Below are 27,572 nucleotides of genomic sequence, written 5' to 3'. Positions count from 1 at the left end.
AACAACTCCCCTATTATTTCGGGCTTATTTGCATCTCTTCAACCATCTGACATTTAAAGGTGACATCTAAAGGAGCTGCACACACCAGCAAAGTCAGGGCATGACTCCAACCAGGTGTGGTGTCCCCCAGCAGTAAGCGAACTACAGAATCCCAGAATGGTTTGGATTGGAAGTAACCTTAAAGCCCATCCAATGCCACCCCCTCATGGGCAGGGACGTTCCACTGTCCCAGGGTGCTCCAAGCCCTGTCCAGCCTGACCTTGGACACTTCCAGGGATCCAGGGGAGCCACAACCAGAGGCCATGCTTCTCGCCCCTGCCTTTTAAGAGGACACCACAGATCCTGGCAACTCAACCACTTGACTTGGGCATAGGAAAAACTTTTATTTACATGTTAATTTAAAAAATACTTGACAAAAAAGGCATACAGTATTTTATACTAAAAGAATAAAGATTTTTATTAAGCACTGTAAGTTGCATTCAATAGCCTTCAAAGACACCACACCACAATCCATCTACAACCAGCCAAACCCAACAGTAGTTCATTCTTGCACAATCCATGAGTTGGGGCAGAACTCCCTTCAACTTACATTAAGATACCTACTTAGCTCTGGCGGGCAGGGAATGGGGAATTACACCTCATTTCTGATCACTAATGTGTGATGAAGAGCATCAGGAGAATTATATGAAAACGAATATAAAGAAATGATTCTGATTTTGAAGTACATTAAGTTTGGAAACACTAACAAAAACATCAAAATGATACAGGTATATTTGCTTATACTAAATTCTTGATGGGAAAGTTCTCAAGAACAAGCCATTTGTTTCCTGCTACAGAAGGGGGGTACTTTTTTTTGAAGATCAAAGCGTTTTTTTTTTGTTTTTCACAGAATTTCATATTTGCTAATATGAAGGCATAAAACAGCAACAGAGAACAATAATGCATACAGCAATGAGTACACCAGGGTAACGTTGATATTCAAAACGGCTAGATAATTTTTTTTAAAGTTTTAGAATAAATGCAACAGAGGTCAATAATCACAAAATTTTAAGGTTAGAGCAAGATCAGTCAATGACTAAACATAGTTAACATCTTTTATAGGACTATTACTGATTATTAGCTTTTTTTTGTTTTGCAAATGGGCACAGTACTTGTAAGAATGGAAGAAAGAGGACAATAACATGCATAATATTAACTACACACTTTAAAAATCATGAACCATGCAGAAGTTTAGCTCAAATAGTAGTACTAATGGTCTACGTCTGATTCAAAACCACATAGTTCATTGATCACAGATGCATGGTATTAGTCACAAAAAGTTTCCTAACACATTGTGTTTGTTTTGAAAGGTCGTTTGTATCTTCTATGATTTCAAGTTTATCTCCATTTAACTCGCTCATAACATATGTATGATGTCTATTGAACTCAGCAGAACTGCAGTGTTACTGAGAATTGGTAGTTTCGAGTTTGCACATTTTTAACACAAAAGAACCACGGCAACGGTGATGAGATTTCAGAAAGAAAAAACTGTGGTTGTGCCTTTTTCCCCCCATAATCATGAAATCAAAGCCTTAAAGAAAGCTTTATTGTGACACAGTAATGCAAAATCAAATATAATGGCATACATATGGTGCCAAGTACTAAAAATTATAGTTTTACGCTATATATACTTAAAGACTGCCAAAATTTGTTTTCTTTATATTTCAAAAAACAAAACTACAAGCTTTTGTCATAACCAGTTTAAACTTTATGTATACTTCATTTTAAGTGCGGGAGTCAAATGCTCTTCATTCTTTTTTTTTTTTTTTTTTTTTTGTTTTATTGTAGCATTTTGACTACAACTGGTTAAAACTAAAAAAATGTGTTGTTTAAATCTCTGACATCAAAGAGGGATCCGAATTTCCAAAGTCCTCATTTTTCTCTTACGGAAAGGAAAAAATGTACGTAACTGTAGGCTCTCTTTCTTTCCAGATATTCCTAATCCTGACCCTTCCCAACATCCTTCACCCTCTATAAAAAATAAGTTTACTCTTCTTTTTTTAAGACAGTGGCCTCAAGAGCATCATCTTTATGGCAAACACTGTCTGCATTTAGTGCATTTAAGTGAGGATTCGTATTGCACATTTTAGAGTCATTACTCAAGGCACTTTCAGACTGATTGGAAGCCCTGATGTCTCCTGTATTCCCATTCATCTGGGAAGCTGGTTTTTCCTCAGTCACAACTCCATTTTCAGCCAGGGATCCATCTGAAGACACAAGTGAGGATTTAGATTCCTCGGATTTTGACTTAAGTTCTTTGGCTACTTCTTCTGCTGAAGCAGCGTAAGGAGGTTTGCCCTAGTTGTTAAAAAAAGAAGAGAATTACTGAAGAACCAGTGCTAAAAATGTATATAAATGTACAGTCTGATATAAGGACACTACAACAGGCAGCATGCAGGGCACAGGGTTGTGAGTGAACACCAAATATTAGGCATTTCTGAAAGAAGTGGCCCACAAAATACATGGAGAGGATTTTCGGTGTTCCCAGAGCCTTCTGATGCCCTTGGGGCAATGCTTTAGTTTTAACTTTGCTGTTGCTCTCCTTTCACAACATGAGAGCTACATAAATGTCTGAAACACTGAAACTGAGAATCAATGTACAGCTGCACTTTGCTCCTTGGTTCATATGTGCTGTAATTCAGTAGCAGGATTCCATGTTACTCAAATAAAACACGACTGTTTCCAGCCAACATTTGGAGGACTGCAGAGGCACCATGCACTATTACCTGCACCAAACTATATGCTTCCAAGATTAGGAAAGACTTTCATAAAAAAGCATATAGTAAAATTGTACAAGAATGAAGTATAGCCATAAAAACCAGACTGATGCAGCATACAATTAGTTTTTAAGTATTTATAATAAATCTTAGTGTTCCAGAAACATAATACGCTTTAAACAAACCAAAATAAGCAGGTTAGGCTGCTAAGAAGCAGCACGCTGGTCTGTCACACTCTTCACAAAGTCAAGTGCTAAGAAATGGCTTAAGACAGCAGCAAACAGCTCTGCAGTATAAAAACCTCCACTGTTGCCTACTAGAACACCTGCAGCAAGCTGCTGAAGGATTTTACAGAAGGACTTTGCAGGTGGGTCAGAACTGCTGTTCTCTAGCATTCTCATTATCCAGATAATCACAATTCTCAGTGCCATTGCACAGCTATGGGACTACACAAAGTACACTGATCACTGTCATTGTGCCTCTTTACAGACATCCTTAAGTTCAGCTTTCAAGACATGCTTTAGTTTCTTTCCAGAACAAGAGTGAAAAGTCTCATCTTGGGATAAAACAGAGCAGTCTGGTGTGTTGGATAAATCCAAAGAGCTCATTTTGGTCAGATTCCCAAGCTGAGGGGAGGAAGTGCCTCGGGCTGAGCCTGGCCCTGCACAGGCACTGCCTCAGTGAGGCAGAGGGGCCACTGGCACCTCCCAGCCTCATCGGCCCTCACAGCCCACTGTATGGGAACTTTCCCAAGTTCTCCCTGCCATGTGCATTTTAAATAATCCTTTTTCTCTTCCTGTAGAAGGAACATCCTATATGGCCTTGATGACCACAAAATGCAATCAGCTCAGGTCCATAGAAAATGCCATTTATCTTCTCCAGGCACAATTTTACACATAGGTCATTTACCATCCAAATTACATATCATTAATAAAAATGCAAATACCCAAACTTGATGGCACTTGTCAAGACACCTGCAGCTACTACCTGAACTACACTCCCATATGTACCCCTACAGTAAGCCTGGAGTATTTGGGAGCTCGTTTTCAGGATTTCCTTTATTTCAAAGCTTAAGGTACTCAGAAATTAGATGCCCTATTATTAACACAATGGTTTCTCTTCTACTTAAAAATGTGAAGTTTCAGATCCACAGATACACTATATGTCTACTATTTGTAGACATATAGTCTGCATACACAGCAATTTAACAAGAAAGAGAAGTATTTGAATTTTTACACCTGTAAAACAGTAAGTTTTACTGGAAGTTAATAGTTGCTTTATTATCTACTGGAGAACATTTTTTTACTGTCTGACACCTGAAAACACCCCCCTACTCTCAGGTCTCTCTGACAAATGGCATATCCATATGACATATTTATTGTGGAAGTTTTTTCAACTATTTACTACTCATTCATCCAAACTGCACAGCAGCCAGAACCATAGAAAAGGGAGGAAAATAAGAACTCTGAAAGCAACTGGCATCTCATACACATCAGCTGTGTGCCTCAGCTATATTTGAAGGATCCATGGAACAGACAGAAGTCATGATCCATGGACGCTCTGCAGGGTGTCACCAGGAAGGAACCTGCATACTCAGGGGGAAAGGTTGCTCTGCTATTCCCAAGAAGTTTAGAGTAACCTCTTACATCTGGAGCAGGGCAGCAGCAAAGATCCTTCACTGCTACAAACTTTCCTTCATGAGGCTGGACTGTGGTCCCAGAAAAGAAACTGGGGAAGAGTGGGGCAGGAACAGAACTGCTAATTTGTTTCAGCTTTGTATTTCTCCCATTTTCTATATTTTCTTCTACTCCCGTGGCTGGTTAGAGCTGTGTAGGCACAGGATTCATGTCAAAATACATTCTTCCACATCTGTCTTTAGAAGCAAAGTTTGCTTTAAGTGAGCTGTGACACCAGCCTGTCCTGTCACCGCTGTGCAGCTCACAGCTTCCACAGGTCGCCAGAAACACTTGCAGCTGTTAAAGTGGTGCTGGTCTGGAGTCCACCCCAGCCCAGCCCGTCACAGAGCGTGCTGCAGTCAGGCACGTGGCTTCATTACCTGAATTGCTCCCTGGCTTTTATAACCTCGCCCATAGTACCTTCCACCTCTTCCAAAAGTTCTTATCACCGGAGTGGAGATAACTCCTCTAGGTCGCCTGCAGGGGTGGGGCAAAGGGAGAAAATAAAACACTGATCAGTTTTGTTTACAACTGCTTTACATTTAGTTTTGTCAGACTATTATTTCCCTAGCTTTACTGTCTAGTGCCTATCATCAACATATCTTGAAAGAGGAAAGATACCTAAGACTGAATTGCAGGGTTCTGCTGCTTGCAATTGTATCAAACCCGAGAAACCTTTCATGTCCAGAGCAATAAAATCTCTTTCTAGATTTCCATGCAAAAGAAACAATAAATTACATTTTCAAGCTTTGCAGAAGCATTTTCCAAGTATCAAATTATCCTCATGGCATTTTAAAACCAGAGCTCAAAATACTTTCACCTTACAAGAATAGCAATTTGAGCCACATAGAAAGCCATTTCCCCCATTAAGTAACAGTTCCCAATGTAAACACATGAGACAGGCTCTGATAAAAGAAAGTGAGGCAGAATTAAAAAGTCGTGTAGGCACAAAATTATCTAAGAAACGGAGGGAATAAAGGAGTTTCACCTTTATCTGGCATGTGGCAGTTGGTAAGCTGGGATGTTTTCCAATGGAGACTCCCAACTTAGACACATTAGGTGGTGGTTTATGGTGTGATTCAGTACAGATTACATTAGATGAAACCAAATTCTCTCACCTTGGTCTCAAAGTTGTGCCAGGGGAGGTGGTTTAGATTAGATATATTTGGAAAAATTTGTTCACAGAAAGGCCTGCTACAGGCTGCCGAGGGCAGTGATGGGGTTTAGAAGCAACAGCAGAGAATGAAGAGAGAGGAGCTGTGGTTTGCATGTGAGTCCCTCTCACTGTGTTCCCTCCTTGCCAATCTCACTGGCTCTCTTTTTACAAGGTCAAAGTGTGTCCTTCAAGAAGCTGAGAAAACTTTTCCCCCTCAGAAAATCATACTAAATACACTGATAGATTGAGGCTAATACGAAGCAGCTGGTATAATTTTACACAATAAGAACAGCATCTGAGCTCAGTGTTGCAGAGACGTAAGGTAATGGGGTGAACAAGCCTTACTCAATCCCCTCTGCTGAAAGAGATAAAAATGGAATACAAGTGTGCAAAACTGGGCCATGAAGTAAGACAATCTGCTGTGGTGTTTCCTAGTTGTGACCTTTGGTAGGAAATAACCTCTACCAACATGAACCTGTTGTTAAAGCACTGGAGATCAGGGAAAGATTCTATCCCCAGAGGTGCTGGCACTGCCCAGGCCCCAGGGAATGGGCACGGCCCCGAGGCTGCCAGAGCTCCAGAAGCCTTTGGACAGCACTGCCAGGGATGGACAGGGTGGGATTGTTGCTGTGCAGGACCAAGGGCTGGACTGCATGATCCTTTAGGATCCTTTCTAGCCCAAAATATTCTATGGTTCTGTGATTCTGTCTTTAGGCAGAACCTTAGACACAAATTTCCCCTTAACTCATGTTTTCCTATTGGTTCCACTTTATCAACTGATCCAACAAACAGGTAAGCTTCCTGCAGTCATTTTCCCTCTGGCCTATTCTAGTAACTCTACATGTGACCAATGTCTTATCAGTGCTGATCTGATGGAAACAGGAAGATTTGGCATTGATAGTTTTCCTGTCTCTTTGGAGTGACAATCTGCACCAAACATTACTGCCTTAAGACAGTACCTCCAACAAAAAGAAACTTCAAGCATTTTATCTCAAATTGAAATCTACTACTGAAAAATCATATTTCTCTGTCATAAAGGTAGTGGCAGGAGCAGCAACACCCTTTCAGTGATCTGTTCACTTCCCAGATAAGGAGAGTTCTCGGTTCCCAGCTACTGACATACTGCATGAATTCAGGTATTTCCCTCTTCAGGAGATGGAGGAACTGCTGTCTTGTGTGGATATAAGCGAGCTCTGAGCCCTAGGCTGCCCACAGACCTTGCTCAGGGTGCTTTGGCAGACACGGGCTTTGTCAGGACACCAGCCATCACCAGCAGCACCTCCCCACACAGACTGCAGATCACTGGGAGAAGCAATCAGCTTCTGTTCATGTATCCTCATGAAAAACAGAACTGATGATCATCCAAGAACCTCATTTCAATGGTGAAAAAGGTTATTTTGTCCCCTGGTACTCAAGCAAACCTCATGCCTCCCCATCTTTGCTCACTCCCACTCTCTCTAGATGCTGCTCTGGATTAGTGCAGGGCTCCCAAAAGCCCCCCACACATACCTGACAGCTGTCTGAAACAGCTAAAACAACACTCAATACTTCTGTTTTGGCAGCTGGATCTCATTCTTGAAACCTGGGCAGTCCTAGCTAAACGGGGTCACCTCAAAGGGTCAGTTCTGCAGACACTGAACTGGTTCACATTTGTTCCCACTGCTCCTGCCTCTCCCTGGCCCTATAGCAGCTCCTATTCTCCCAGGGCTTCAGATTAACCCAGCTTCTCAATCAGCCCAACACGACAGGCATTCCAACAGCTCTGTCGACTCCAGCATGAAGTTTCATAGTGCACACTGGAGTAAATTAACAGAGAGATGAAATTCATGCAGTGCAGTCTTTCACACTGCTGCTCCCCAGCTCAAGGCGGCAATAAATCCATCAGCTTTGCTCCACTCCTAATACAGACAGACATCATACATAAATCATAGTACTTTAGGATTGTCTCCTGTAATAGACACAACCTTAATGAAAGATAAAGAGAGTTCTGTAAGGCACAGAACCAGCAAGCCTATGGAAAAAATACAATCTTAAAAGTAACAAACTATATATTTTTGCAATAAAGTACTTGGTTTTCAGACATGTTGTGCACCTATAACTTCAGCTGCAGTGAAATGAAGAGCTGAAGAAACTAATATTCTTTTAAGCACACTTCCATCATGACTGTAACAGAGAACTATTAAACTCAGAAATTAAACTCAGAAAACTATTAAATCCAGCCCTTCAGGTGTTTTCTGCTTCACAGGATTACATAATGTAGTTATTAAAACTGTTATCATGCTTCTTAATGAATGTCCTTTCATAAAAAATAAAGGAATTTAATGTAATGTATTTACTGGTTTAATGGAAAAGTCCGAAAGCCATCTCCTCATGCAAAAGCAACCTCTGTGTGTGTATATATATCTATATATATTTCAGACTGAGTATTAATTTTATTTGCACATAAAAATGCTTATACCTATACAAATGACTGATGAAAAGCATCCTAAAAGGAATGCAAATGTTTTTCTTGAATATTCAGTGGGTATAATTGACCCTACACATCCTAAAGAGTGTCATATGCAATCTCTACTGCTTCCAACTTCTCCCCGTTTTCCTTGCTTCCCCAGTCATTAAATCCCATGTGAGAAGCACATTCCCAGGCTGGCACTTACCCTCTGGCTGGTCCTCCCACGGACACCACCTGCAGAGGAAATGGCCCTCTCCCCCCTCGTCCACGTCTGCTTCCAGCCCAATGGCCGACTACAGTGCCGGCAATTTCAAGTTTCCCTCCCTGAGAAGGAATAGGTTGGACTCCTGCACATAAAAGCAAAACCAAACTTTGATCTTCACAATAATCACAGTAAAGCTCCAAATGAGTGGAAAGCTGTTTTGTCCAGATTTCACCACATAACCCATTTCCTCTAGGGATACTGTGAGATCATTGCTCATTTTGCAGTATTCCAGATGTGTTAGAACTCCAAGAGCCTGTTTCCCCCCACCCCTTTTTAAAAATATATATGAATTCTGAAAAGAAAAATTATCTGACATGAATGCTTTAGTTTCAGTAATTAAAAATGTACTTGAGATAGGCCTCAAGAAACCAAGGGGAATTTTACAAGCTGGCTGAAGACTGTTTTTTTTTCCTGCATTTTCGAAGAAGAAGGAATTCTTGCAAGTTCAAGGCACTTTTTAGCCAATGGCAAGTATCAGCACAGATCATATAGATTATGTTGGCAATAAAGAACTTACTAGACTGGATAAGCTCTACTAACACTAAGTTGCTATAAAAATGTAGCATTCAAACAGATCTAGTTTAAAAGGTGTATTTATCATTCCCCCTCAAAGAAGGCAGCTAAAGTTACAGTTGTCTAAGATGCAACTACAACTTTTGTTGAAGTTGCTCACATCTTTATACTTAATCAGCTCTGGGGCATAACATATATTTCAAGAAAGCCAGGTATGTGAACTGAGCAAGATGTTACTGGTAAGACCATCAGCACCAAAAGGGTTACAAACCACAGCATTTACACAGCCATAATTAGTCTCCAAATGTTATAGGCTGGGAACTACACTACTGATTGCATCCAGAAGGTTCCTACTTCCCTGTGCAAGTCCTTCAACTCCAAATACATATGTTTTGCACGACCAAAGTTATCTACACATGAAGCACTAGAGGTATGTTTGCTCTTAGGATAAAAGCTCAGAGGCCAGAAAGAACACCTAAATATGCGGGAAAAATTTACCCTCAACAGGTTTCCATTATCTCACATCATACAGGAAGTGAGCAATGGGTACATAGTAGGGAAGTAAATCCCACTCCTGTGTCCACACCAGCACTGATGCCAGCAGAGAAGGGCCCAGCAGTAATACCAAAGTCAGTCATTTCTACGTTGGTCTCTGCAAAAAGCTCAAACGTCCCCAGATTTTGTAAACTCCCTGTTAATATAGAGGCCAGTGGGTTACAGATGCCCTCTTCACCAGTGAGAGCACAGGAGACAGGCTGCCCACTGGGTTTTGGCCTCTCCTGTGTTTGGAGAAGGTTTCTGGCATGAGGAGGGCTGGCGCTGGGGGCTTGCGGCAGGGATGGGAGCAGAGCAGACAGCAGATGGGCAGGCTCTAGAGAGGGAAGCTGAGACAGTTAAGGAGACAGGGAGTCAGTAGGAAAGCCTCAGATCAACCCGTACAGTGGAGGAAGCCGTTGCCAGAAGCTCTAAGAAAAGGGGTTTGGGTATAATTACCGCCCTGAAACTTGCTAGTCCTGTTGCTGTCATTGCCAGAGAAGGCTCCGGAGTGTCCTGCCGCTGCCGCCACCCGGAAGGCCCGGTAAGTGCCTGTGGCTACTGTTTCCCCATAAGGGCCTCCGAAGCCATAGACTCCTGTTAGACCCAGGGTAAAGAAAGACAGGGGAAAAGCTGTGAGGGGGCCAAGCAACCAGGAAGGCCCCAGCAGAGAGGTTGCTGCCTCCTTTCCTTCCACCCTTCCAGAGCCAGGCGGGAGGGCCGTGCTCCCGTGGGCCAGGCTCCTGTAGGCAATGCTGCAGCACTGCTGAGGGAGCCCTGGACAAAGGTGTCCTGCTGTCTCAGCCAGGCAGGGAGCCTCTGATCCGAAGGGCAGGCCTTGGGGCTTGGAAAGGGATCCCAACTTCTATGGCATTGCAAAGGCTTGTGACAATTTTTCTGGCAGTGAGTATTGGTAGCTACAGTCATGGCAGCCCTGAAATGCCTGTGGCCGGTATCTATACACCTCTGGGCCTTGGTACAGAGAGATTTTGAGGAAGGGAGCAATTCTAGGAACAGCCTGGAATGGTTATGTCAGTATTTACACTTGAGGGTGCCAATGGTTATATGACTGCAGCAAAACACAGAAGAGTGGGGAGGAGAAAAGGTTGTCTTCAGCCCTGACAGTTAAACTGTGTCTGGTAATTTATAAATGTTTTGAACCAATTTACTGTGCAAATCAAAGCTTTTTCATACGGTCCAGTGTTAATCCATTCCTCTTTTTTCTAGTTCTACAACAACAGTAAAAATATTTTGATCTGGCGTAGTTACTAAAACCCTGATGAAAATACGCAGCAATACAGCACATTCCATACCACTGGGCTTATAAAAGTAACCCCAAAATACAGTGACTAGCACATGCCAACACAAGCTGACCACTTGCTTTTCTGTATTTTCCCTATGCAATTGACCAGAGTTGGTAGTTTTGGGAATGTGTGAGGTAAGGTAATGTGTGGCACCGCTGTCCCATCACTTACCAGCGAAGCCTCTCCCCCTGCCCTGAGGTGGTGGGACTGGCCCAAAGTGTCGAGGATACATAGAAGCTGGATAGAAAGGCATGGCAGGTGGAGGTGGGAAAGGGAGAGGATGGTTCTGCCTGGAGAAATTTAATCCTTCTAGGATGCTCTGACGCATCTTTTCAACCTTGGCTGCCTGCTCAGCCTAGGAATAAAGAGAAGGTCACTGAGGAACATTAAAACTCTCATTTCAATTGCATGAAGCTACATTTACGCAGCAAATTCAAAGAAAACCCCAAAATAATAGAGAAGTAGAGACAGAATCATCATCCTAAACCTGGACTGCAATCCAGAGTCTGTGCATACAGGCTGCCTGGAGGGTTATAACCCTGAGAAGGGACCAGAGTCACCATCAGTAGCAAAGCTAGGATCAGCTTTCCTCAAGTCACAAAAAAGAAGGGATACTATTTCATATCTTTCAAAAAGTTAAAACCAAAAAATTTGGGTTATTCAGTAAATTCTTTTATCAGTTTCCTGGTTTTCCAGGTGGATAGTAACTTTGCATGATTTGGATAACACAAAAAAGGCCTTCATTCATATTTTAAGATAATTGTAAGAAGCGTGAAAAGATTTTGAGCTGAGGACCCCAAGAATGACTTCACAGTCTGTCAAATCAGTTAGAAAATACCAGTTTTCTTTCACTATAAACCCAGTGTAGCTTAGTCCTTTGGACAGTCTGACACAAAAAGGTGGGACTTGAACAAATGAGCAGTTTCCAACAGAGTTTCCAACTCATCATATCAGTGTTTCCGTTTCCAGAGAGAAAAAAAAAAATCAAATTCAACTTGATGCCTCTTCTTCCAAATTGACCCAAATGCCACCCTACTCATCAAGAAATAAGGAAATAAACAGCAAAAGCTACCCATTAGCCATTCCCCTCATATATGCCTTTAAACAAAGAGGTGAAACGTGGTGAATGACAACCCACACCATGGAACCCTTGTGGACACATGGGATACTCCATCACCCGGCACAACTACACACCTGACCATCACAGAGGTCGATGAGCGGAACTTTCTCCCGGCTTGCTTTGATGAGCTTGGTCTGGAATAATTTCCCATCAAAATACATCCAGGGACAGCAGTGCTCCCATGGAATCGGCTGTCCGCAGGCGTCATTGGCAAAAAGAGCCATGTCCACACCACTCATAAAGAGAGCAGACAGCTGGATTCCGCGGGGATCCAGGTTCTCAATCTGTTAAAAACCAGAGTAAATATGTAAGATTGCAATGAGATGTAATTCAAACTTATTCCAATAGTTACATTATTTTCAAAACTCTTGCAAACAGAGGGATTTTAAAAGGTCATCCAGACTTTCAGAGGTTTGAGCAGAAGAATGCCCCAGAACCTCATATTTGTGCATCTTCAGAAAAGCTGTTGTCCCATCCACCTGCTCTGGAGACCAGAGATAAACACAAACCCCTATTTTCTCAACACGAAGTGCAAGAAGATATTTCTAAAGACACTTACAGGAAATAAGCACTAGAAAACTTCATTCAAAATTTTATTCCAAATAATTAAGTGCTTCTGAGATGTGTGGCAGAACATCTCAGGAATGAGCTCAATGCAAAATTCCATTTTTGTTCCTATGTAACACATATCTTTCTCAACTCCTTTATAATGGATTTTCTATTAGTTTGATTCAAGATTTTGCTTTAAGAACACATCTCTTAATAACAAAGTAGTGTGTATGCATATAATAGCTTTATTTAGGATGTAGGATACGGACACTAAGGTAGAATTAAACAGTGAATAATAAATAGATACTGGTCAAAGCAAAAAGGATTTGCTTGCAGCAAGTGTATTTTTAGCTCTGGCATAAGAAAATATTACTACTGGTATTCTCTGAAATACTTCTCAAAATATCAGCCTTTGCTTGGGAACATTTTCAAGACCTTGGTATTAAATTTTAAAATTAAACTCCATTACCACCTTCCTTAGGCATAAGCAACCTTTAAGAGCCCAAAGACTCTCCCACTCATTTTGCAGATAACACGGCTGGGTTCAATCAAATTCAGCTGCTCTTTCTGTCTGATTTCACAAGCTGCTTCCTATGAAGACAGTAACAACCCTGAAGGAATTACTGCATCTTCCAGCTAACCAACATACCTTATGGAGTAATCCACATTACTTTATGTATGATTGAAAAAGAAAAAAAAATTACTATTAAACCAAAATATTATCTGCTATCAGTGGCCTTTTGTTCTGTGTTGGAATGGAAAGAGTATTTTCTCTGGGAATTTCTTTCTTAGGTCTCTAAGAACGGTGATTTTTACAGCGGAGTTTCTTCCTCTTTGCATCAGATCTTAAGACAGAAGTGAGACTTTGATAACTCTGTAAGAGATACCTTTGCCAAAATCTCTACCCCTAGATGTCATTTAGACTGTGGGCTCAACATCCCTGGAAGTGTCCCAGCACAGCTTGGCTGGGGCTTGGAGCAACTTGGGATAGTGGAAAGTGTCCCTGCCCATGTCAGGGAGTGGAACGAGATAGGCTTTAAAGTCCCTTCCAGCCCAACCCACCCTGTGATTTTGATTTACTGTGTTGTGTTTGGAAAATGAACATTACAGACTATTGCAGCCATCTCTGCAACATTTTAAGCCACTATGACTAATATTTTAGAATGTATAGGCTTTTAGTGAGCCACAGTCACTAGTTAATTCCTGGATCAGCTGGAAACAAATCTCTTAAATTATATGAGTCCTAGTTAAGAGTTACCTTGAGTTCCTGAAGCTGGTCAGGTTCATACAGCTTTGGAGACAATGCTTGGGCAAGGAAAGCATCAAGTTCCTGGCGACGCAGAATGCGCACCCCCGGCCACTGTACCATATACCTGTGAGGGAAGCACAGCCTCAGTCAGTGGCTTCTTAATGGCTAAATCAGAAATCACCAAGGTAGATATGGGACATGTGACAGGAGAGAAACATACTCTGCTATTGAAAAGAGGAGCTTTAAGATACCACTTTTTTTTGCATACCAAGTAGCCTGTAAGGAGAAACAGTGTTTTAGTGCTCGAAAGGCAAGATGAAGTTCAATAGACAAATCTACATTTATCATTCTCAAAAATTACATTAAATCAAATTTAATTTCAATTAAATTTCACCATGTTTAAGATGCTAACCATGGATTCTGAAAGAATTATAAGCTAGTTGTCTTAAATAATTACCCCAAATGTAAGCATCTCCCAGCTCCTCTGCCCATTTTCAATGTGAAAATAAAACAGTACAGGATTTTGGAACTTGTGACTTTTTCTCTGGAAATCTGGAAGCTTCACACACAGAATGCTCTGAGGCCGCGAAAGTTGTTTTTTTTACTGAGGTGAAGTCTTGAGTACACTAAGGTAAAACTAATTCAAATGATACAACTTCTTTGCAACAAGATTTTTTTGTCTTCCCTTTAGAGACTGAAAAAGAATTACACTCATGCTTTTCTACAACTAAACCCCCTTCTCCTCATGAGGTTGCAAATATGAATTAACACTTCCATCCCAGAGTAAAGCCTTTCCTCGGTTCTGATGTCCCTGGAGGTGACACTAACCTCAGCACACAGCAGAGCACCATAAGATGAGTGGGCACATTAGTTGGGTTGAGCATTGCTGGTGTGTCTGATCGCATACAGGCCAGGAATGCTCTCATCCGTCGGTTCTTGTCTTCCACAGCTTTGCCAAGCCACAGCTTCTTCAGGTTTGGGCAGGTCCACTCCCTAAAGGCGAGGGCTTCCACCAGCTCAGGGGTCTGAGGAGATTTGCCTTTGTAAGCAGCCCATTCCTTAATTATCACCGGTGAAACTGCAGAATGGCAACAGCAGAAAGAAATCAGCCTGACTTAGTATTTCATATTCCACCATTTATTTCAAACTTCACATGCAAGAGATTTTAATTCAAAAAGCATCACTTTGAGACAGCAATAGGGTGTTGGATTACACTGCCCATGAAATTCAAACCCTGCATGGAGTATCTTTTAATTGTGATCACTTAAAAATTACAAATAAGATGTATACAGACATGCATACACTAGGAACATCATGCTAATATTTTCAAATGAATATACAACATAGAGGAAATAGACATATTTTTCTAAAACAAACAGCACAAATTCCCCTGGAAGTGTTCAGTGCCAGGGTGGATAGGGCTTGAAGAAACCTGGTCTACTGGAATGTGTTCCTGCCCATGGCAGAGGATTGGAAATGACAGTGTTTAAGGTCCCTTCCAATCTAAACCACTTTGTGATTTTAACTTTAAAATGCAATTTTCCCCTTAAATATGTCATATATGTATGTGATCATACTGTCAGATTTGACAATACTTGTGTATTATCAGAAACCTGCAGCAATAAATAAAAATAGTACATAAACACAAACATATTCCATAGATGGTCTTTTAAGAGCAATACGATCTTAGTCATTTGAATAATATTTAAACCTGGTATTATTATAGTTGTCTGTATCTGGTCAGCTACTGCAAGGGAATGAGATCTCAAATACAGGCAAGTATGGAGTTCTCCCTAAAAATTTTACAAAACATTATATTAAGCCTTCCCATTTATTGCACTGTTTTCTATGAAGAGGTTAGTGGTTTTGCGCCTTATCTCCCATTCATCCCCATCAGCACAAAGACAGTTCACTCTACATTGCTGCTATATCATCTTCATCCTTCTATTTGAAGACAACCAAAACAAAACACAAGTTCAAGTCAAGGCTGAGACATGATACCTTTGGTCTTGGAGCAACCCTGAGCCTGACAGAGTTCACAATGTGTCTGCACCCTTCTAACTCAGCCAGTTATGCAGTGTGGAAAGGTTCAAGGAACTTGTTAGTGCAGATTCAGGTCACAGCCTGGGGAGATTCCTTGAAGGAGCCCAGACCTGTTCTTTCTGCTGGAAATCCACTGGATACAGCCTGAGGAATACATCCCACTGGTGCCAGCACATGCCTGATGGCTACAAAACAATGGGGCAGCAACCTAATGTGTGATTCTATAGCCAGGGGCAGGCAAACCACAGCAAAGGTGATGGTCAGGACTACAGATAAAAGCTCCAGAACACCCCCCCCCAAAAAAAAAAAAAGCTCTCCTGCTTTTCAGGAATAAACCCAGACAAACATTACAGTTATTCTTCACAGAGCTCAGGGCAGTTTTACAAAGATCACATGCAGCATGCAAATAAACACTGATATATTTAGCTGGTCACCTCACTATAAAATCATGTTCTATTTTGGTTGCTCCCAAGTTTATACACCACTACACTCTAAAGATGGGCTCTAACAGCCAGCAGAGCTACCCTGCCCTACTGCACAGCTCATCTCTCTGGGTTTCTCTGCTTGCTTAGGCCTGGAACAGCAAACACAAACAAAAGTATGTCTTTTATGTTTGTTTTCAAACTGTTCTGTAATTGCTTTAGATATCAGAAGCAAAGCTGTACACACCACCAGTGTTTTCCCAATGTTTCTTTCACTTACACTGAATACACTTCTTAAGCTTAGAAGAAGGAAATATCTATGTTTAATATCTATGTTTTCTACCTTATGTTTCACCATTCAAATATGGTTGAAAGCTTTTAATCTGTGGAGAACTTCCATGGCCCTGTGACATGAAGGCCACAGGAAGAATACCTCAGTCTGTTCTTCAGCCACAGGCTACACAGGTCATGCTAGAGATGCACACTGCCTTCTACATTGTGCTAAATACTAATATTACTACTACTACTAATAATATACAAGACCCCTAGAATGGCTGGAGTGGGAACAGATCTTAATGCCCACCTTGTTCCGTCCCCCACTGTGGCAGGACGACTTGTGCCAGGGCCTGACCACTTTCACAAGGAAGAATTTCTTCCCAATATTCCATAATTGCTCTCAGGAAGCAATTGCCCTTGTCCTACCACTCCAGGCTCTTGTCCGAAGTCCATCTGCAGCTCTCTTGGAGTCTTTTAAGGTACCTGAAAGGGTTCTAATTCTTCCTGGAGCCTTGTCTTCTCCAGGTTAAAAGAGTCCTCCCAGAGTGTCTCCACAGCAGAAGTGTTCTAGCCCTCAGAACATCTTCATACCCTTCTCTGGACTTGCTTCTGCAGATCCATGCCCTGTGCTGAGGACCCACAGCTGGGTGCAGGTAACCATGCTTCTTGTGGAAAGGTTTAACAGGAAAGTCAATCTAGTGTGCTGGAATAGAGCTTCCTCTCTGAGTGAAGAGGATGAGGAATTGCAGCTGAATCCATTAACAAGCAACTCTAGCACTGTCCACCTGAAATTAGCATTTAATCCAACAGATGAATCCAGGTCTTGTCCATACCCACTAATTTTTCTAGGGCATTTCTTAAGCCTTTGAAAAAACTCTACTGAGACTGCTGCCAAACTCACTGCATTCTCAGCAGACAGAACCATGTATGGCAGAGGATGTATGGCATTTCCTCACATGATTTCCGCTGAAAAATAAGCAGTGTCTACCCTGAAAACTACATAGACTACAACTACAATCAGCATGTTCAGCCCCATTACCGTGGTGTATATTATACTGTTTTCATACCAAACCTCATCCTACTGCTCATCAGCACGTATGCATACTCACTGAGGCACGCCACAATATATGGACCTCTGCTTTCAACAGTACCCTCATGACATGCTATGGTTAATCCAAGCAAAGAGGGTCTGCATCAACCTGTACAACAGTAACCTGTTTAATGAACACCTGACTGAACAAGGCATTACAGACTCTGAAGGCATCAGTCACAGCAGCCCAGCAGAGCTCTGGTTGCCAAGCACAGCACCAGTGGTTCTGGTCTTATTCATTAACTTTGATTTTTAACCTAAAATCCTTCCTGCCAGCACAGATTGAGCTCAGCACACTTGATTTTGCATGAGGGCTACTGCCCAAGAGACACGGCTTTCCTCTTGGCAGGGCCAGCGCTGGATGAGTAAATCTGCAATGGGAACAGCACGTCACAAGGCTGCTGGGCTTAAAGTAGCAAACCTTGGGATCCAACCAGGAGCTCTGACAGCTTGTGCAAGTGTGCCTTTTGCCACTGAGCAGAAAGAGCAGATGGTTTCACTACACACATGTATTTATCAGGACACAGAAATAACCTAGTTCAGGGCTTAACAAGCAGAGCAAGGGAGACCCTTGGTTTGCACCCCCTGTGAGGGAAGGGCAGCTCAGCAAGCACCATGCCCTTGGCAGCCAAACACAATTAGGCACTCTGTGACCCAATATCTCCTGTCCTCTGGGAGCAGAGATGAGGCCATGTACAGCAAAGGCATCACTTAGCAGACATTGATGACTGAAGAACCCCACTGATTGCTACTTCTGTTGTTTCTTATTGGCTTTTAAACTTCATACAAAAAATAATTATTTAAAAGACAAGAAGTCATCCGTTTCATGAAAGATCCATTATCTTGCCATCCATATATTTAGTAATTATCCCTATGTGTCAGTTTATTATGCATCTTTCCCACCTTCCCATAATCCTCACATACAATATCCTTGCCAATTATTCAGGCACTATTTTTAAGTGTTTGGTTTGTACAACAAAGATGACAGGATTTTAGATATTAATATTCATTACCTCTCTACATAAATCTTAAGGATCATTTCTTCAGAAACTAATTTCTTGATTCTCTTAACATACCTTAATTCCTAGATTTTCTCTTAATTGTCTTCATAACCGTATTTTATAATGTATTCATTTTTGAGAGCAGCAAAATAATTTACACACTGGAGGAGAATGAGCATCACCAGTTCATTATAACCTGGGTGCTCAGAAAAGTTAGAGAAGGCTAATCAGTGCTTCAGATGCTGTTCTCTCCTTATATCTCACACAGACTGCCCAAGCCTTGTAAGAGAGCCAACCAAAATAAAGACGCTCCTGCACCAGAGCCCTTTCACACCCCATAGGTGCACAGAAGCCCAAATCCATCTTTACTGGCACTGCCAGCTTTGCAGCGAAGCAAGGAACTTTTGGGCATATGTTCAAATTGGCTGCTGCTTTTTAAGAGCTTGGTCAGTCCTAAGCTAGAAGTAGGTCAGTAGCTGAATGCGTCCTGCAGCAAGATTTGCCAGAGCTCGTGTAACTAAACCAAGTCAGCAGCAGTGTGCTTACCCTCCAGAGGTAAACTCTGGAAAGCAGGATAAATGAAGAGAAAATAGAGATTATATAGGCTTCCCCAGTAGCCTACAGAGAACATTCTAGGTTTACAAGATTAACCTGAAGCAGACCTCCAACACTCAGAATTCTCAGGAGGATAAATGATGACTGCAAATAAAATCACTGTTTTAATCCTGAAATGACCTTGTAACCCAGAATATCACTATGTTGTGTGAGTTTTAAGAAATAAGAAGTTTGTGAGTAGGTGTGCTGAGGTATTATTCAAGCAGGGTAAATACTGATCCCCACAAAGTAACTGGCAAAAATAAACAGCTTTTCAAATATCATTGAGAGATTATCATCTTGACTACAAACATACAAGAACATTCACAATCATAAATGGAAAGAGCATTGGGAATTAATGTAAAGTTTACAATTGATACTTATTTTTATCCTTTTACATATGAAGCTTATGAATGATGATTTCATACATTTTGAATATCTAATTTTTAAATTTACCATAGTGACAGCAGACTCTTACATTTAAATACTTGTGCTGCTGCTGCCATACAATGAGTACTTCAGCATTCCTGTAACCTTTATAAGCTGCTACTGAAAAGTTCAGTCATTTCCTTGTATGCATTCATTATAACAAAAACATTCTAGAATGAGGAATGAAATTACAGTAATTCCTGGAAACTGAAGACTTAAAAAGACAACTTTCAGATTAATGAGAAGATTAACATCCATATCTCTGAACAAGTAAAAGGATCTTTCGACAAGGTTGTTTGCAAAAATCTCATCTGTCCTCACACAGATCTACCTTTGGTTACATTAACACCCTGATTTCTGTGGGGTTTAAACCAAGATTTTATATGCCAATACCTGAAGGACATGTTACTTGCAAATTTTCCTTGCAATTTTACTTGCAAATTCGGGAAGCCAGGGCAAGTTAACCTGTGCACCCCTCATTTTTGAAAAAAAGCAGGCAGATTTATATGTGTATGCAGAGAATAGAAGTTTCCTAAAATCCAGTTCTGCCATACACAAATGGCATCACAAGCTGACATCACTCACTGTAGGTCTGGCAGCAGCTTAAGCAGATCTTCAGAACCAAGCCTCAGAGCTTGCTTAGAAATAGCAACATTTATAGCTCTTAAACTACAATAGGAAATAAAATTTCAAATTTACAACATCTTTTTCTCTTATCCACAGCATCCAATAGGCCTGAAATTCCTCTGGCTTCAGATACCCTGATGGGATCTTAGCAACAATTTCCATTCACATCATGGTACAAGTGGCTCTGAAACCACAGCAAAGGGAAGAGGAATAAAGCATGGGTTCTGCAGTACGTACATTCTGGTGGAAGTCTGTTCTTTCTAAAAGCAAGCCTTTCTGTTTTCTTTCTGCTTTCTGCCAAACTAAACAGGACTCCGTAAACATACTGACGCACTGGCCTATACAGAAGAGCAGCAGGAGGCAAGTCTTTGTTGGCTTCGTCTTCTATAGAAACGGCGATTTTGATTTCACCCTTTGGCATGAAAAAAAGCAAAGAAATATGATATGTTACAGTGGACAAGAAGCATTCAGGTATGCATGGCAACCCAATCCAACCCTAATACATGTCAGCTAGTCAAGACAAATGTGATTCAGTAGTAAAGCGGATCTCAGTTCAGGGAAGGATTAGCCCAGCCTGCTTCACTTCCTCCAGGTTCTGTTGCTATCTTCTTTCCCTTCTCCATCACATACATATTTGTCTGGACAAGTGAGGATTAACTAAATATTGCTCTTTTAATACAGGCATTTGGAAAAACAGTATACATGGAAATAGAGCAAAGTGTTTTAGACAGCCAAAGCACATTTGAAGCTCATCTAGATTTCAGGCAGTTATTTTAAAAAGCACTCATGCTGTCCAAAAACACCACTCTGACTTTTTGAAGCAGGATTTGAAACAGCACTGGGGACTCACTGTAAAAAACCATGCATCAGCACACCTGGACAAAAACCACCTAACTGGGAATTACTACAATAAGGCTAGGTTTGGATTACTACAATAAGGCTAGGTTTTAACACGTATGTAGAAATTTAGCATTTCATACCTTTTAAGAAAAATAGCATGAAAGAACCTTACAGCATTGTCTCTTAGAACAGCAACACTGTTTTCTATAACTGCACATCCAAACATATTAAGATATTCTTGGAAAATGGCTGACTGCACTGCCCCCAAAAAGCAACCTTTATTTTTAACACTGACAAGAAAACACTCCATTGTGCTACTTTCTCTTAAAAAAAAAAAACCAACCCTATTTAAACTATCCCAGTAATGAATTCTGAAGGTGACACCCTGAAGTGGTTACATTAGGATATTGTCAGGTTTAACTCTGACAACACTACCTTAGGTGTAAGGTTATGTCTCAAAGGTCTCTCTTAACAACAGCAACATAACCTGGAACATGTGTTCCATGCCAGGGTTCAATAGTTCTGCACTAGGGTCACAGAGACCCCCTGAAGCTCCAGGCTGAGCCAGAGGAGCTGGAAAGGGCTGGCAGGAAAGGTCCTGGTGGTGCTGGTGGCAGTGGCTGAACAGGAGCCCAGGTGGGCAAGAAGGACCAGGGCACCTTGGCCTGTTCCAGCCCTGGTGCGGCAGCAGGGCCAGGGCAGTGCCTATCCCCCATGCTGGACATTCTGTGGTCAGTTTTGAGCCCCTCGCAGCAAGAAAGAGCTTGAGAGGCTGGAGCGTGTCCAGAGAAGGGAATGGAGCTGGGGAAGGGGCTGAGAGAGCAGGGGAAGGAGCTCAGTCTGGAGAAAAGGAGGCTTGAGAGGGACCTTCTTGATCTGCACAACTCCCTGACAGGAGAGCAGAGCCAGGGGTGGTCAGGCTCTGCTTCCAGGGAACAAGGAACAGGACAAAGAAAGTGGCTTCAGGTGGCAGTGGTGGAGTCCCCATGAAGGGATTTAAAAGCCACATAGATATGGCACTTGGGGCTATGATTCAGTGGTGGCCTTGGCAGTGCTGGATAAACAGTTGTACTCAATGATCTTGATGATCTTTTCTAGTCTAAATGATTCTGTGATTAAACATCAAGTAGCATTTAAACATGCTAAGAATATTTTGCTATTTAAAGTGTGAAACAGAACTGGCATCAATAGTCATCACAGACCTTTTGATGCTTCTTCACTTGTCTTTGACAAAAAAGTGTAAGAACACAAGCTGTGGTATTAAACAAACAAATGGGAAATAGGAAATCCAAACCTCAACCTCGATGCAGTAACTTATAGTTTGATGGATTTCAGATCTGCCTGTGGTCCTTATTGTCTTGATGAGGATTTTTAAGGTGAATACAAGTAAACAGGCATGGAGACAGTGCCATTTTGCTAGCTGCTGATACAAAAGGGATTTCTTAAGAGTTGTTTTGTTTCTCTCAGGGCCAGCTATCAGTAATGGGAGGGGGATCAGATTAGGAGAGCAAATCTCAGTACTTTTGAATACTGAAAATAGAGAAGACTTGGCACAGACACCAAAGCACATATGCAGAAATTTTTAGATGGAAATAGACTCTGCATAAACACACACACACACACAGACATATACATCCATGCATAGAGATATATACAAATAACTGCAAATAGTTGGGAAAAAATAATTAATTTTGTAAATAAACACTTTTAATTATAGCCATCTACTGTTTACTGGAACAATGTACCATATCAGTGGTAAGAAAACAGGGGGAAAACTGGCTCAAGCGACTAAAAAGTGACCAGAAGTTAGAGCATTAAAAAGGATATAAAAATCTGATATGCTAGCCAGAAATGCCAGGGCAACTATCTTCACAGAATCATTATCTCACAGGACCTAATTTTAAAATGTCATACCTTGGTTAGGACATGAAAGATGTAAGGATACATTAACCCCTTCTTGTGCCTGTGCTCTGCCACTCGTAATACTTCAGGTGCTACTGGAGGTAATGGAGGGGTGGTAATATCCATGTGGTTTCTGGTGGGCATGGACAACAGGCATGGGATTTGTGGATTACTGGTTTGATTCCCTTTGACATCAGCTGCCTGACTTCCTGAAGAAGCACTAGAGGAACCTTCTGCCTGTAACAGAACATACAAAATAAAATGCTTTGTATGTGTCCAGAAACATACCAAGGAGATCAACCAGGAGAAGCAGAAAACCTCCTTCCTCACCCCTAAAGAAAATAATACATCTTCACGTCACACTGATGCAGTGCGCAGAATACATTATCCAAAGCTGGCTGCAAGGTTTTCATGAAACCTTTAGCCATTGTTTGCTAGTAGAACCAAATTACTAACAAAATAAACTTTTAACTTATTAACAGCAACAGAAATTATTATTTTCTAAAAATTTTAACTACATAATGCAGAAGTGTACTGATGGCCTTTTAATGACCTGTGAATGGACTTTTAACTCAGTATTTCCAAGATATGCCCTACTCAATGTGTTAACTGACAGCCACATAGTCTGTAATTTATCTAGACTTCTATAAACATAGCCCTTCTCAGCTTGCAATTCTACTCAAAACAGGGGAAATCACACAGTTCAATTAAATAACATGTAAAATACATAGTGTCCAAACTCAAAACCTGGTAAACCTGTTGGATTTTTGGCTGTTTGGGTTTGTTTTTTTTTTTTTTAACATAAAAGCCCTTCGTCTGAGAAGACTGTAAGAGAAAATGCTGAAGTTTTCTGACTGGAAAACTAAAGCGGCCTTCTATTCCAGTTCTAGAAATGCAGTTCATAAACTTATGGGAAAAATATAATGCATAAAAATATACTGTAAACCTCCCAGCCTTTACAAGGATTTTATGCTGATTTCTCAGATACAACAATAAAATTTTTTTGAGCTCATTCCTAAAAATTCTGGTCTTCAAAACCAAAATCTGGTTTTAGATTAAGAGTTCATGTTAAGTTAGCTTCATGCCTATAAATTATTATAGCAATAGTAAAATCTTTTGAGAGGAAAATTTCATCACTTGATGATACATCATGTATGAGTATTTTCACAATACAAGTAAAGAAGTTCACATGTTTCCTAAGACTTGAAAAGCAAGGCTGAAATGGAAAGGGCCAAAGCACGAAATCCCACAGAATATGTAACATAAAAAACAGGCCCAAATAAGCTCAGGGGTTCACCTCAGACCCATGAAAAATACTAATCTGAATGCAAATAACAAAAAATCCAAACACAACTTCCGAAAGTCTTCTACAGGAAGGGGAAGGTAGTAATAACAAGCTCTAGCAAAATATCAAAGGGCAACCTTCTTTTCAGATGATGCTTTAATCACACAATCGAAGAGGATGTTACTGAAAGATTGTGTTTTAGTTGGTAATACAGATATCATTTGAGTTATAAAAATTAAAATATACAGATGAAATGGTTAAAACCTGTAAACCAGAACATTTCCAAACCAATATGCTTAATAACAAATGTATTTATATCACACCTTTATTAAATCTGTGTTATAGTTATATCAAATATATCTATGTCAGGTTAAAGACTTTCCCTGTCTTCTACTACCCCAACAACTCTTAAGTCAGCAATACTGAACCACAACAAGAAGTTTACTGAGGGCACACAAGGAAGAAGACAAAAACCCTCACATGACAGCAATGCTTTTCCTGACTGCAGTACCCAGGCTCTTCTTGCATCTGCTCCAGCAATATTTCAACACCTAAACTGAGGAAACACCACAGTTTAAGGGTGATTATTTTCTTTAGAAATATGCATCCAGCCAAATGAGAGGAGCTTATCTTTTTAATGTAGAATTCACACTGTGAGATAACTGCAAGGAATTTTGATGTTTAAGTCAAGTGAAAGGAATGTCAAGACTGCTGCTACCTGCCTGACCTATACTGGATTTTCAGCACTTTACTTCAGAAAATCACCTATAGCTCACTCAGTTGAAATCTTCGTAGAATCACGGATTGGAAGGGACCTTTAAGACCATCTTGTTCCACCCCTGCCATGGCCAGGGACACCTTCCACTATCTCAGGTTGCTCTAGGCTCTGTCCAACCTGGCCTTGGACATTTCCAGAGATGGGGCAGCTTCTCTAAGCAATGTCTTAAGGAAGTACTACCTCTTTTCTCAATCACTAATTAATGTTTCACCTCTCCAGGAAATGAGTTCATTCACAAAATGTACTCACAGTCCTTCCTTTTGTGCTCAAAAGATACTTCTGCCTTCTCCTGCTACTGAGGGCTGACAAAGTGGTTTGATGATAAAAAACAAACAGGCAAATAAAGCTCAGGAGCATTACTACATTAAACTGGATATATTTAAGTCAGCCTGTGCATACATCTCCTGTAAAGTTTAGTGAGTGCTCGTTCAGCTCTGGCTCAGTGTAGGGGCTGTCTGTGGGAAAGGACATGCTCAGGGCTGGGTCACAAGGCAGCACAAGGCCCAGCCCAGCAGTAAAGAAAGGAATGTAATAGGTCAAATTAGCATATGCATATGGTGACTAATCCCATGAAGACACAGTTACAGGCACAGTCTGCAGAAATAATAACTGCTGATGGATGAAATCATCCACTTGATATTTTAAGCACAAAAGCCCAAGTTTTCTGGAATTCCTATGCCAAAAGTACAGGGAAAATGTTCTGTTTGCTCATAGTGTAACTAACTCAAGATCAGAGTTTTTTGACAGAGTTAAGAGTTGGTGTACAGCTCCACCATCAAGGCACAGAGATACTAAGTGCAAATGCTCTTAATGCTCTTTCCAAACAGAGATCAACCTTGGAATAGAGACAATCATGTTCTTGATTTGAATGTGGCTTGAAATCTCAAATTTAATAATGATAAATCTTTATCAAAGGCCATCTCACCCATCTTTACCTAGTTAAACAGCAACACTAACTGGCCCCATGGAGCTACTTTAACAAGTATTAGGTGAAATTCCTACCATGCAGTTATAAAGGATTTTTAATTCCTCAGCTGAGCTTTAATACACCTTCAGTGGCCTGTGGCTAACACTGATGGTGTCAGAGCTGTGTTTACTCCACTGTGAGTTACAGGATATGGACTCTGACTCCATGGACACTCAGATTGTCACACTCCTTCCTAAAAATCCAACATGCACTACTGGAAGCCCAGAGAGCAACATATGAGGGTGAGATTGTTGGCTAAGAGCCAAACAAAGTTATTGATTTGCTCCTGGTTCGTATCTAGTATTTTCTAAAACATCCTACTTCATGTTTGTTTTTATGTATATGCTATAATGTTGTGGAAAACTTCCTCCTGTATTCCAAAGTCGTTGTTTCGTAACTAACGAAGTGTACAGGTTTGCACTAAATACTATGGATCTATATTGAAAATCCTCCTCGGAGTTTGCAGTAAAGTTTTAACACAAAGTAATAAAATGTGAATTTAAGGAAATACCTTTGTTTGGTCTCCCAGCTCTCCACACGTTTGACCTTCTGACTGGGTTCCTGGCTTTTCCCAGCCTATTTTGTTCCCACTGACATGGCTGAAGGACAACAGAAAGATAAACATCATACTAAAATGCAGTTTGAGAGATAGTGAAATTAATCCTTGGTGTCTGTGACTAGAATTTTGGGCAAGATACTCTGATTTTAAGGGATGTTTTCTATTAAAAATGTCTATTTGCAGGAGTCTTGAAAAAATTTCTGACATTCACATTACATTACGCCCAAATTTAGGACATGTAAACAGTACAAGTTCAGTGAGGTTCTGTAGATTTTAGCTTCTGAAATTTTAATGACTTATACTATGAAGAAGGAATCTTTTTTATACAAAGTAAAGGACTGGAAGGCTTTATGACATTTACCAAAACCTCACTCTTTCAGTAAAACGTAAGGGCAGAAGAGGAAAAAACACCCAACACTTTTTGGTTTTGGACTCCTGCTTAAGGAACAAGGCAAAAAGATTGAACAATGCACATGTCTGCAGTCATAGTGGCCCAAAACTATCTTTTTAAAGTCAATCACATCACTAATTTGCAGATTTCTGCGAAGTCCAACTCTGCCAAGAGTTGGACTTCAATGATGCTTGTGGGTCCCTTTCAGCTCAGGGTATTCTGTGATTGAGTCTATCATTCTTACTTTCAGGATACAGGTAAACTATTTTGAAAGTAAATTAATTTTAACCAAAGCTGAATAAGAATATCCTCATAAGAAACTTACTTCACTGCACCGCCATTGCCTTCATCATTGTCAGAGGACGAAGATGTAGAAGAGGCAGGAAAATAGGTTGAATCCACATGATTAGGGCTCCCACTCTGGGCTGGATTTATTGGAGAAGACCGTTCATACAATGGTGTGTGTTTTCCTTCGTGAGGAATGTTACTGTAATTGTTCTGCTCAGACAGACTTTTTCCACCTGTTTCCAAGGTGATGGCTGGCTCAGAGAGGCTGTATGGGTATGGACCCTGGCCTTGGGCCCCACCCTGACTGGACATCTGCTGGGCCTAAAATAAAGGGATCTCTCTTGAGTGAAGGCAACTAAGGCTTTGCTTTTAAAACAAAATACATTCTTTAATGAAGTGGTCTTTTCCAAATATATGTGTTGAAACTCAGCCATCTTGAACATCCACAAAAACTGTTCCACCAGGGGCCGTAGCATCACTTTAGTTTCAGATAGAAAGTTCAGTCAAGT

At 40.9% G+C, this 27,572-nt stretch overlaps 1 protein-coding gene across 5 annotated transcripts in view; it reads right to left on the bottom strand.

Annotated features, from left to right (window-relative positions):
* Window positions 1-363: 363 nt before the first annotated feature.
* The window catches only part of FAM120A (family with sequence similarity 120 member A), a 47,620-nt gene continuing 20,411 nt past the window's right edge, over window positions 364-27,572 (bottom strand). For 3 of the 5 annotated variants that reach the window (XM_021539553.2, XM_021539554.3, XM_021539552.2), the window contains exons 7-18: window positions 27,101-27,384; window positions 26,337-26,424; window positions 22,808-23,032; window positions 20,291-20,465; window positions 14,400-14,649; window positions 13,581-13,695; window positions 11,848-12,057; window positions 10,825-11,008; window positions 9,809-9,946; window positions 8,243-8,384; window positions 4,813-4,909; window positions 364-2,337 (exon numbers count right to left, since the gene is read on the bottom strand). In XM_021539553.2, coding sequence (XP_021395228.1) covers window positions 2,026-2,337; window positions 4,813-4,909; window positions 8,243-8,384; window positions 9,809-9,946; window positions 10,825-11,008; window positions 11,848-12,057; window positions 13,581-13,695; window positions 14,400-14,649; window positions 20,291-20,465; window positions 22,808-23,032; window positions 26,337-26,424; window positions 27,101-27,384 — 2,220 coding nt within the window. In that variant the 3' untranslated portion in view covers window positions 364-2,025. The remainder of the gene's footprint in view (window positions 2,338-4,812; window positions 4,910-8,242; window positions 8,385-9,808; window positions 9,947-10,824; window positions 11,009-11,847; window positions 12,058-13,580; window positions 13,696-14,399; window positions 14,650-20,290; window positions 20,466-22,807; window positions 23,033-26,336; window positions 26,425-27,100; window positions 27,385-27,572) is intronic. The other 2 variants (XM_077786036.1, XM_021539555.2) reach the window with 1 other exon arrangement.

This window comes from Lonchura striata, chromosome 12 (genome assembly GCF_046129695.1).
Source record: "Lonchura striata isolate bLonStr1 chromosome 12, bLonStr1.mat, whole genome shotgun sequence".
In the NCBI taxonomy this organism is placed as follows: domain Eukaryota; kingdom Metazoa; phylum Chordata; class Aves; order Passeriformes; family Estrildidae; genus Lonchura; species Lonchura striata.
Note: the sequence above shows the minus strand (reverse complement) of the source record. Positions and strands in the feature narration are given on the sequence as shown.